Source organism: Felis catus, chromosome D3, assembly GCF_018350175.1.
Source record: "Felis catus isolate Fca126 chromosome D3, F.catus_Fca126_mat1.0, whole genome shotgun sequence".
NCBI lineage: Eukaryota > Metazoa > Chordata > Mammalia > Carnivora > Felidae > Felis > Felis catus.
Window position 1 is genome coordinate 40,457,485 of NC_058379.1, and position 12,856 is coordinate 40,470,340.

Below are 12,856 nucleotides of genomic sequence, written 5' to 3' on the forward strand. Positions count from 1 at the left end.
TTATATTGTTGTCATTACCCCCACTTCCAGAGCATATATGATATTGTCATGTTGCATCAGGTAATTCCTAGGAAATAACAAAATAGTTTTGTCCTTGTATCTTTCACAACTAAGGAAATTACTCCAAATCACAGGGCAGCAGCACAGCAGCACAGCATCATAGGATCCTTCTGTTTGTTGTTCCTTATAGGATGCTTCCTTTGAGTGGCCTCAGGAAACATCCTAACTATTAAAGCAAGTATTTCATTTAGTGAGTGGCCAAAGTGGTGGCTCAAACCAGAGCTGGGATTGTATGGTCGGGAGTAGCTGACCTGGCGTAAGGAGTGACCATTTGCTGTGATTGGAAAACGCATCGCCGGGAAAGTGATGGAAACGCAATAGTTGGAATCATTTTTTAAAATTATTTTTTATCTTTCAAAGCTTTTTTTTTTTTTGAGAGAGAGAGAGAGAGAGAGAGAGAGAGAGAGAATCCTAAGCAGACTTCCCGCTACCAGTGTAGAGCCCCATGCACAGCTCCATCTTGCTAACCGAGAGATAACTTGAGCCAAGAAGAGTGGGTTGCTTAACCAACTGAGCCACCCAGGAGCCCCAACTTGAATCATTTTTAAAGATGATTTAACAAAAGTCTTTAGAAAGTTGGTTAAGGAATTGTTCTTTTCTGGCAGGGAATTCACTTGAAAACTTTAACATTCTTTTTGATCTGTATTTTATACATCATGCTCCACAAATACAAGGCTGAAAACCAGTGTGTAAGGCTTCTTCACATAACCTCAGAGTTATAATCAGGGAGTTGGAGAGAAGGCCAGAGGCCACTTTAGCCAGAGCCTCAGGGGGGACCTCAACTAAATTGCACAAGTCCAGAAAGGACACTTTTCTGCACAGACACAGGCCCCTAAGTTGGTTAAGTTGTCTTGAAGGACAGAATTTTAGGGACTAGTCTCCTATAAGCTACCCACACACTTCACCCCCCAACACAGATCTGGAAACAAGGGAGACTATAATAGAGGAGACTTTTGTGCAGTATATTCCCTCTTAGAAGATAGCTCTGCTCAGAAACAACAACAAAATAATTCAGAAGAGTAGTTTCTATAGTGAGCATCTATCCAGAGGAAGGAAGGAAGGAAGGAAGGAAGGAAGGAAGGAAGGAAGGAAGGAAGGAAGGAAGGGAAGGAGAAAGAAGAGGGCTGGAGGGAGAAAAGAGACAAAGACAGGAAGGAAAAGAGGGAGAGACAGGAGGGAGGGAGAAAGAAAGGAAGAAACCAAGTGCCAGTAAACCAGAGCTCCAGGAAGCTGAGACAGCTGAGTCAGCCACCCCCAACAGCTCCCCCCACCACCCCCACCCCCCACCCCGTGCTTCCTACTGTTGTTAGGATTAGATCACACTTGCTCACAACTCTTTGCTTTCCTCCTTCCTTTTTCAATGTTTATTATCAAACACCGCAATCTTCTCCAACGAGTTACCTTGTTTAACATTAGCTGTATTTAATACATTCCTGAGAAGGCAGACACTACTCTGGGTTTATCTACACATGTATTATCTCTCTGGGTGTACTGTTGCCTGCGAAGATTTCTACAGATGGCTATTTTATGTTGATTCATTTAATTTCCATTTCAGAAACTTCCATTTCAGAGGTTGGTGTTTTTCAGTCTTTTTCCCCCTCAGTCTTCTGGGTATGTCACCTCATAGGAGGCCCAAATATCCCCTCTAAGCAGGGATCTCACTTACTCTATCAATGGACTTGTTTTCATGTTCAATGTCTTTGTGTGTTTCATGTGCCCTGATTCTCAGTGGATGTTAGTTACAATACAGAAATTAAAACCCACACAGAAATCACAGTGTCTTTGTTTTCACTGTCTTCCAGTGTCATCTTGCATTACAACATATAAGAAGACACCACCTCCAGTCCCACCCAGAACTACCACGAAACCTTTCATTTCTATCACAGCCCAGAGTAGCACAGAGTCTGCCCAGGATGCCTACATGGATGGACAGGGCCAGCGAGGAGATATTATCAGCCAGTCTGGACTGAGCAACTCCACGGAGAGCCTGGACAGTATGAAGGCTCTGACAGCCGCCATCGAAGCTGCAAATGCCCAGATCCACGGCCCTGCAAGTCAACACATGAGCAACAACCCTGCCACTGTCACTACCACGACCACCATAGCCACTGTCACCACAGAGGACAGGAAGAAGGATCACTTTAAGAAAAATCGATGCCTTTCCATTGGGATACAGGTAACAGCCTCCCTTTCTGTCCTTTGAAATAGGGACCCAAAATTCAAGAAATGTAACACTATTGTTTTTCCAGAAGATGTGCCGTCTGCCCCTTTTGGACGACAGAGCCATGTGCGGGACCAGAGTTTCAAATGATTGGCTCTGGAACTCCTACATTGTTAAATGTGAATTTAAAAATCATGAAGATATTTTGTCTGTGGGCGTTATTAGATCATTTTTGTTCTCTAAGTTAGATTATTTTTTGTTCTCTAAATTGAATGTGTGACTCAAAGCATTAGGATAATTAAACAAACACAATCAAACACAAAGTGCCCTCAATTCCTAATGCACGTTTTGATTCTCAAAAAAGGAGTGGACATCCAAGAATGACCCGGGTTATGGGTTTGTGTTACAGTATGTTCAGCACTGTTGAGGAACCACATGAGAACAAAAATGTGAATCACTTCTCATACATGTGGGAGTGAGGGAGAGGAAGACCAAAGTGACTGGTCATGTAGAAAGCGATCACTCACACCACAGCATCATGAGCAAAGAATGTGCATTAGTCTCAGCATAATTGTTGGTTATTTAATCATGCATTTCAAAAAATGGTAGATAATTCAGCAGGCTTCTCAGTTCAGCCCAGAGTTTTCTGCTCAGAGATAAGATCAAGCCGACTCTTGTTTTTCACATCTGTTCGGCTTGGCTTACCCAGCTAGAAATTTCCTTCTCTCAATGGAGAAGAGTCATTCTTTTCTCCCTTTTTTGTTGTGCCATATCATGCAGGTGCCCTTTGAATAATAACTTCCTGACGTGGTGGCCAATAAATCTATTCACAATGAACCAACTCTAAGGCACATCTAACAACCAGGCGTGGGGTAGGTTTTCACGATGATTTATTTTCACAGTGCATTCTGCAGAGTGCACTTCTAAAGGGCAATATTTGTCTAGTAGCAATGAGTCAAATGCTTTTATATATATATATATATATATATATATATATATATATATATATAACCTACAGGTTACCATAGCGCACATTGTCAAGTTTCCTAAAAGAACTTGTGGCATTGGTGCATGATACTAGGCGACACAGCAGGAGACACATGCCCAAAGCCAGCCTCCACCCCCATGCCTGCCCCTGCCTCCCCCTAGGAACTAACTGCTCTCCCTACTGCCCAAAAGCTTTGAAGGAGTAGGGAAGAGCAGAGGCCGGCATTCCGTGTTGTCCCAGGCGCATGACATGATCTTCCTGAGCCTGTTTCCTTAACTGTCCCCCACAGGATTATTTTGGGGACTGAGTTTACAAATTTCAGCTTCCTGGGGGGTCCAGAATTTCCATTTGGGACCATGGAAGAAGTCTGGACGTGGATGATGGTGATGGTCGCACAACAACGTGAATGTACTTAATGCTGTGAGCACTGCACACTGAGAAGGGGTTAAGATGAAGGATTCATTTTGTGTATATTTTACCCAGGATAAAAGAAAAATTGACCTTCCTTATCTGGCACATAACTGGCACCCAGTCATGTTAGTTTTCTTCTACTTCCTTAATGTTCAGTTTCTTCTGTATTTTACATCATTTCTCAATCGATTATATATTCCTCTGGCTCAAAATTCAAAGGTTATAAAAAGGCATTCAGTGACTAGTCTCCCTGCCATTCTTATTTTTTTAACGTTTATTTTTTGAGAGAGAGGGAGAGAGAGCATGCAAACAGGGAGGGGCAGAGAGAGAGAGAGAGAGAGGGAGAGAGAGAGAGAGAGAGAGAGAGAGAGAGAGAGAGAGAGAGAGAGAATCCTAAGTGGGCTCCACACTCAGTGCGGAGCCGGACACGGGGCTCAATCCCATGACCGTGAGATCATGACTGGAGCCGAACTCTAGAATCAGACACTTAACTGACTGAGCCACGCAGGCACTCCCCACCCAACACCCATTCTTATTTAATAGCCCATCAGTTCTCTTTGCAGGAAGAAATTAATACAACCAATATTTGCATCTCATACAGACCTATTTTGTGCATATTCAAGCAAATACATATTTTGATTTGTTCCCCTTTTTTACCCAGAGGTTAGTATATACCTCAGGCTATTATATATCTTGCCATTTTGCACTTAAAAATAGCATATTTTACAGACAATTATTGGCTGGCTCACTTGGTAGAGCACATGACTCTTGATCTCAGAGCCATGAGTTCCAACCCCATGTGGGGTGTGGAGATCAGTTAAAAATAAAATCCTAAAAAAAAAAAAAAAGATAGTTGTTTGTCAGTCTTACTGTTCATTTTATTTAAAAGCTTCTATCTATCTATCTATCTATCTATCTATCTATCTATCTATCTATCTTCATCACCTCCCAGGTCTGCCCATTGGTCTCAGAGGCTTTTCTCCAAATAATTCTTACTCAGAATAAAGCATTCATACGCATGAAATCCACCAAATATTGTGTTGTTAGTTTCACCCAGTAAGATAGAACTACTCTGAAATCCACATATAGTGTTGGGGAGAAGAGTTTTGTTTCAGATACCATCGCGCTTCTTAAATGTTTGAATATTCTAGTGAGTGAAAATACGGCTCTACCTTTTCCTCCACTCACACTGTTCACTACTGTAGACATTATATGGAAGTACTAAGTACTTGACGTGGTGGTCTCATCTACCCTTACAACAACCCTGGGGCATAAGTGGGATTACCATCTCTACAGTATACATGAGGACACAGAGAGGTTGAGTGACTTGCCCAAGGCCACACATCCTATGTTGACAGAGCCTAGATTGGACCTTGATGTTTAATGTGACCACGCTACACCACTTCTTTGATGGAGAATAATAAATAAGTACAAATTCAAGGCGTAAAATAGTCACCAAATTTCATTACACTTTTCTCTAAGTTAAATCTTAATCCCCAAAACGTAGAACACCAGGATCTTGGACTCTTTCCCACCATTTACTTCTTTAGGGTCAGAGTTTCCAAACCTTTCCCAACATTTTGAATTTAATCCATGACGAATAGTTAATACTAAAATCATTTACTTTGCAACCTGTGTGAGTTTAGGCCAAATATGTAATATTTCCAGTTTCCTCATCTGGAAATTGGCAGTAACGGTCACTATTCCACAGGGTACCTTATAGGATGTAGTAAAAATGGACTGATACAATATATGTAAGGCTCGAAGTGTAGTGGGCCCAACAAATATTAGATTCAGTTGTTATTATTAACCTTACCTTCCCTTCAAACCATAATTAGCCAAATATGCTGAAATGTTATCATCTGCCAAGGGCTTCCTTAATTTTTTCAGGATGGAGATGTAATTACTTTGCAATTTCTTTAAACATTTTGAGAGTCGCTTCATAAATTTAAGTGGATTACCCTAGGCACTATGTAAGAGTGGTGACATTTGTCCATTTGGGGATCTAAGGGCGTCAGGGTCACAAAGATAAATGTACATACAACGACTGAACCTTGGAAGATGACAACACTTTGATACAAATCAGCTGTGGGTTTAGATAGGTGGCGTGGGGCTGGAGCACGGCGTACAATGCCCTCCATTCCCATCCTTGAGACCCCTGACTCCTTTCTTTCTCGTTTTCTTTCTGCCTTGAGGATCACGGTTCTTATGGGAAATAGCTACCATGCATCTTCAGGAAGAGTTCCATTGGGTAATTTTGCTACTACCCCATACAGTAAAGCTGCAGCATCCTACTTTGGCTGACACTCTTAAGCATTTTTCATTGACGTGAGCGTAGCCACGTGGAACCCGTTAGAATCCCACTCGGGAAAATAGAAACCATGCTCAGTTATCAAACAGAGGCAGTTTGATACATAATGTTGGAAAGGCTGAAAGAGCAATCCTGGGATGGACTAAGCAATTACCAGTGCCAACCAGAACTAAGGGAGCAAAAAGGGAAAGGTGGGGTTCCCAGAATTTAGGAGCTCAGGGGAGAGTCCCCACTGTAGCCAGCCTCGGACCACCGAGGCAGGTGTGGTCAGCTCGTGCTGGGACGTGCCAGGGAGCAGTGCATCTGGTGCATGAGCCAAAGCGGCTGAAAGCTGTGCACTCGGGCTGGAGCACTGCCCACAGGAGGTGGAAATAGGAAGAAAGTCCCTTCTCTCCTCCCACCTTCCATTGTTAGACTATAACTCGAAGCTGGCCAGCACCGAAGCCTGAGAAATGTAGTTGCCGATTCCTGGCCCCCGTGCCACAAAGCAGAGGGATACAGAATATGGGCCTGGAGCTGCTGGACAATAAGTAAGTTACCAGAAAAAGGCACTTTGTCCAATAAATAAATAAATAAACCATGAGCAAGTGTATTAAAAAGCTTAAGATGGGTAGGGTGAATTTGTAGTCTTGGTTCCCATGCTGTTCTAGTGGGAACATCTCATGGAACGAAATATGATTCTAGAATATCTTGAAGTATGTATTTTTTTATAATATGGCTCCAAAACTCAAGTCAACGACTTTATCCGGTGCTTTTTCTGGTGGTCTAGTGGTGGGCGGATGGGAAGAGGGTAACTGGTTGCTTCAGGTTTACAGCAAAGTTGTATGTCTTCTAAAAAGTCAAGGGTAATGTTAAGGGTAATTTTTTTCCCTTCAAATTACAAAATAAGTAATATATGCATATGGTGTTGTTGTTGTAAAGGGGATTCATTAAGTATGAAAGTATACAGAACAAAATATTCTGTACTTCTTTTGTTTTTAAAATTTTTTTTTTAACATTTATTTATTGTTGAGAGACAGAGAGAGACAGAACACGAGCAGGGGAGGCAGAGAGACAGAATCAGACACAGAATCTGAAGAGGCTCCAGGCTCTGAGCTGTCATCACAGAGCCCGACGTGGGGCCTGAACCCACAAACTGCAAGATCATGACTTGAGCTGAAGTCGGACGCCTAACTAACTGAGCCGCCCAGGCATCCCATGTACTTCTTCTTTCTACTTCTTTCTACTTCTGATTCCTACTCCCTTCCCCAAAGGTAGCCAGTAGCAGTGGGAGGTTACACCATCTTTTAGTCTCTCGAGAGTAATCTTCAGCTCCAGATGAGTTTCACATAGTAGCTTTAGACCTTGACCCCTCCACCTCCAGATGTTAGGTTGTGACTTCCCTCCATGATCATTTAACTTACGTTGTAAAACAACCTAAAAGAGCTTGAAGCTTAATCTTCACATTGCATAACATGTGATTGTTTTCTCATTTTCTGAGTTAAAAATAAATGAAAATTTAGTTATCTGAGATGGCGCTCCTAAGATTTACTTACTTATTTCCTGTAATGCCTGTCCAAATGTACAGAGATATGTGTTATGGCCCGTGTAAAAAGATGAGTCTGACTGCCAAGCGGAGTCCTTCGGAATGATACAAACCAAGTGAGTTGTTACTATTAATTAAAAGAGGGCCTTGAGAAATAAAGAGGTCACATCATCTCTGATTTGTAATCACTGGACTTAAACCAATGAAGGAAAGCTGTGCAGATAGTATGGATAATGAGCCTGTCCTTGACCAGACTGTGGTCAGGCTGCTCTGAATTCTCCTGACTAGGCCTCGACTTTTGTACTTCTGTGTCCATCTTTGCATCTTCTCGCCCCATTTCAGTGAGAATCCTGCTAAATCGGTTTAGCCAGAATCCCCTGGATATCTGATCATGTTCTTCATCCTCTGTCATCCCCCAGTGATGTCTGATCAACCCGGCCTGCCTTTATCAAGGTCCCTGTGAGGCTTTCTCTCATCCCTGAGGTTTTCTCTCTGTAATTTTCCACCACTGACAACCCCCGACCCTGCTTCTTGGCTATAGATTCCCACTTTTTCGTGTTGCATTTGGAGTTAAGCTCCATCTCTCTCCCACACTTCAAATCCTGCTGCGGTCCCTCGGCCGATCACAATAGTCCCCCTGAAGAAAGTGTACCTTGCCATTCTTTAACAATGTCATGAATAGTTTTTTCTTCAAATGTACTCAGTATATTCAGACTTTGTCAACTTTATTTTGATGTCCTTGAAATCAGAATGAATGCATATTCAGGAAGAGATTTTTAGGGAGACGTATCTCAAGTCAAAATTCCAGAGATAATTTTAATGGATTCCACATAGAAGAGATATTACAGTCATGGTTCCCAACTGTTATGTATTAAAACTAGAAATTAACACTAAGATAACAAAAGCTAACCACTTGAAACTATTAAAAAATATTCTAAATAACATTTGGATGAAGGAGGAAATTCAAGATTGTTGTGAAATGAATGATGAGAGTCCTATAAATCATCACTGATCTATGATCATACCTATGATCTCAGAATCCATAGCCCTAAGTTCTTTCATAGTTAAGCAATACTGCAACATAAACAAAACATTCAATTCACAAAACTAGATAAGAACAATAAATTAGAAGGAATTATTAATGATGAAAGTAGAGATAAATGCATTGGAAGATAAAACAGAGCAACAGCAAAACAGCTAAAGTCAGATTGATACAAAATCAGTTCTTTGGGGAAAAAAAATAAGTCTGATTGACAGGGAAAACAAAATTCAACAATATTAGAAATGAGAAAGCCATTTTTAAAAAACTGTTTATTTAGGGGCACGTGGGTGGCTCAGTCTGTTAAGTGCCAGACTTCCACTCACCGCTCAGGTCATTCATGATCTTGCAGTTCATGAGTTTGAGCCCCACGTCGGGCTCTGTGCTGACAGCTCAGAGCCTGGAGTCTGCTTCGGATTCTGGGTGTCTCTTTCCCTCTACCCCTCCCCTGCTCATGCTCTGTCTTTCTCTCTCTCAAAAATAAATAAATAATCAAAAAATTTTAATAAATAAATAATGTTTATTTATTTTTGAGAGACAGAAAGAGCACACCCATGAGCGGGGGGGGGGGGGGGGGGCAGAGAGAGAGGGAGAGAGAGAGAATCCAGATGCCCCAGAAATGAGAAAGCTTTTATGGGGGTGTCTGGGTGGCTCAGTCGGTTAAGTGTCCAACTTTGTCTCAGGTCATAGTGTTGGGGTTCATGGGTTCAAGCCCTGCGTCCAGCTTTGTGCTGACAGCTAGGAGCCTGGCGCCTGCTTCAGATTCTGTGTCTCCCTCTCTCTCTGTCCCTCCCTCATTCACACTCTGTGTTTCTCTCTCTCAAAAATAAGCATTAAAAACAAAATTTTTTTTAAGGAAAAGAAAGCTTTTTAAAAAATTATAAAAAATTCTTGTGGGGCACCTGGGTGGCTCAGTCGGTTAAGTATCTGACTTCAGCTCAGGTCATAATCTCGCAGTTTATGGGTTTGAGCCCCGTGTTGGGCTCTGTGCTGAAGAACCTGAAGCCTGCTTCAGATTCTGTGTCTCCCTCCCTCTCTGCTCCTTCCTCACCTGCTCTCTCTCTCTCTCTCTCTCTCTCTCAAAAATAAATAAACATTAAAAAAAATTCTTGTGGCAATTTTAGGGTGGTAAATTTTAAGGTCTAAATAAAATAGACGTACATGTAAATTAGTATTACTAATGTAAGAGGAAGTATAAAACCAGCAAGAAGAAATCAAATAACCATAGAATACATTGCCAAATAAAGTAAAAAATATACTTCCCTGAAATGGTACACACCAGGATAAATTCACAGAAAATTCCCAACCTTCAAGAAGCAAATAATTCTTGTTTCATTTAAAGTATTTAATAATAGAGGCACCGAGGTATCTCACTAGATTAAGTGTCTGTCTTGATTTCAGCTCAGGTCATGATCTCACGGTTTGGGATTTTGAGCCCCGACTGGGGCTTTGTGCCGACAGCACTGGGCCTGCTTAGGATCCTCAATCTCTCTCCCTTCCTCTCTGCCCTTCCCCCATGCTCTCTCTCTATCTCAAAATAAATACTTTTTAAAAAATAAAGTATTTAATAATACAAGAAAAAATATCAAGATTCTTGATATATTTTATCAAATAAACATAATTCTGGGGGTGCCTGGGTGGCTCAGTTTGGCTCAGGTCATGATCTTGTGGTTTTGTGAGAGTCAGGCTCTGTGCTGCCAGCCCCTCACAGCTTGGGATTCTCTCTCTCTTCCCCTCTCTCTCTCTGCCCCTCCCCTGCTTGTTCTCTCTCTCTCTCTCAAAATAAATACATAAACTTAAAAATTAAAAAAAGAAATAGGGGTGCCAGGATGGCTTAGTTGGTTAAGCATACCACTTTGGCTCAGATCATGATCTCGCATTCATGGGTTCTAGCGTCGTGTCAGACTCTCTGCTTCAGCATGGAGCCTGGAGCCTGCTTCAGATTCTGTGTCTCCCTCTCTCTCTGCACCTCCCCTGGTCGTGCTCTGTCTCTCTCTCTCAAATATAAATAAACATTACAAAAAAAAAATTTTAAACATTAAAAAAATAAAGGTGAAATGGTAAAGACATTTCAATTAGATTCAGAAACTAGATCTAGATTCCTGTTTTCATGTATTTATTCAGCACTATTTGCCTTTATTAGCCAATACACAAAGCAAGAATGTGAAATGAGGTGTAAACATTCCAAAGAGAGAGTAAAAGTGCTTTTATTTGCAGATAATACGCATGTCCCCTTAGAAAATCTAATGGAAATCACTGGAAAAATCAGTAGAATTCAGTAGAGTGAAAGAATACAATATAAATACAGAGAAACCAGTAAGTTTTCTATATACCACTGATAAACAGAAAATGAGCCCATCCACATTAGTACCAAAAACTGTAAAAGGATTGAGCTTCACAAAGAATGTATAACACTTATCTGAAAACAATCTAAAACCTTCCCTTATATAATACATAAGAGATCTGATTGATTGGAAAACTATGCAATATTCCTGCATGAGAATACCCCATAGTGTAAAGACAGCAATTCTCCCAAAAGTTACACAAAAAAGGGGTACCTGGGTGGCTCAGTTGGTTAAGTGTCCCAACTCTTGATCTCAGGTCATGAGTTCAAGCCTCATGTTGGGCTCTGTGCTGGACGGGAAGCATACCAAAAAACAAAACAAAACAAAAAGGTATACAAAAATTTAAAGAAACTCCAGTGTGATTTTTATCACTGGGTAGAAGCTGGGAGAAGGGATTTGACAATTTGATGTTAAATGTATTTAGAAGTTAATACCCCAAAATAACTTGGAAATTTTTTTAAATTACATTAAAAAAAAGAATTACAGGAAGAGTTATGCCATAGAAAATATCAAGATTTATTATAAAATTGACCTAAAACAGGGCTATATACATGCGAACCTATGGGTGAAGTTTGGTAGAACATAAAGTTGGCATCTCAGATCAGAAAGATGAATTAGTAAATAAAAGGAGCCAGATCAATTGATGATCCATATAGGGGGAAAATGTTTAATTTCTACTTTGTTTCTTACACATGGACATTTCAGGAAAATGAATTTTAGAACTAATTATGAAAAGGAAAAATGAAAGCATAAAAGTAAATACAAGAGAACTTTAAAAAATACACTCAGGGTACCATCTCTCTCTGCCCCTCCCTCATGAGCATGCATGCATACATTCTCTCTCTTTCTCTCTCTCTCAAAATAAATAAATAAATTTTAAAAAGGGGTGCTCTTTGGGGCACCTAGGTGGCTCAGTCAGTTAAATGGCCACCTCTTTGTTTTGGCTCAGGTCATGATCTCACAGTTCATGAATTTGGCTCAGCATTGGGGCTCAGCACTGTGCTTGAGATTCTCTCTCTCCCTCTCTCTGCCCCTTCTTCTCTCTCTCTCTCTGAAAAATAAATAAACAAAATATGTTTTTAATAAATTTAAAAAACAAAAAATATGCTCAGGGGTAAAGAAGGCTTTTCCAAGCCATAAAAGATTTCACTACATAGTAGTGAACTCACAAATTCTGAGATCCTGACCTGAACCAAAGTCGGACACTTAACCAACTGAGCCACCCAGTCACCCCTCACTACATAGTAATTTTAAGATTCTGTACAATTAACAGCAAAGTTTAAAAGACAAATAATAGGGGTACCTGGCTGGCTCAAGTGGTAAAGCATGGGACTCTTGATCTCTGGGTTGTGAGTTCAAGTTCATGTTGGATACAGACATTACCTAAAAATAAAATCTTAAAAATAAATAAATAAAAGACAAATGATAAACTGGGAGAAAATATTTAAAGTATATATAACCAAGAAAGTGTGATGAAGGGTCATAAGATACAGGCTCTACAAATAAGAAAATTAAAAATAATGGGATCCCTGGGTGGCTCAGTGGTTCAGCATCAGACTTCAGCTCAGGCCATGATCTCACCCTTGGTGGGTTCAAGCCCCGTGTCAGGCTCCGTGCTGACAGCTCAGAACCTGGAGCCCATTTCAGATTCTGTCTCCCTGTCTCTCTGCCCTTCTGCTCACACTTTGTATGTGTCTCTCCCTCAAAAATAAATAAACATTTAAAAAAATTCTTTTGAAGAAAATAAAAAAGAACTCAGTAGGATAAAGACACAAAAACTAGCAAAGGATATGAATAAGCAATTTACAGATAGAAGCACAAGAGGCCAATAAATATTTTTCACCTGTGATATTAGCAAAAATTTTAAAGTTTGCCATATTTAGTGTTAGTGAATGTATAGGAAAATGGATATTCCCATACACCAATTATGGCAAGATGATAAATGCTTTGAAAAGCAATTTCGCAATTAATATCCCTTACTGTTGAACATGCTCCCCACCTTTCTATTTAACATTT

General features: G+C 40.6%; 1 protein-coding gene across 13 annotated transcripts in view; it reads left to right on the plus strand.

The window, feature by feature from the left end:
* The window catches only part of DLGAP1 (DLG associated protein 1), a 1,131,601-nt gene that overhangs the window by 1,061,997 nt on the left and 56,748 nt on the right, over positions 1-12,856 (plus strand). For 9 of the 13 annotated variants that reach the window (XM_045042034.1, XM_045042033.1, XM_023241780.2 and 6 more), the window contains one exon: positions 1,863-2,236. In XM_045042034.1, coding sequence (XP_044897969.1) covers positions 1,863-2,236 — 374 coding nt within the window. The remainder of the gene's footprint in view (positions 1-1,862; positions 2,237-12,856) is intronic. The other 4 variants (XM_045042037.1, XM_023241782.2, XM_045042038.1 and 1 more) reach the window with 1 other exon arrangement.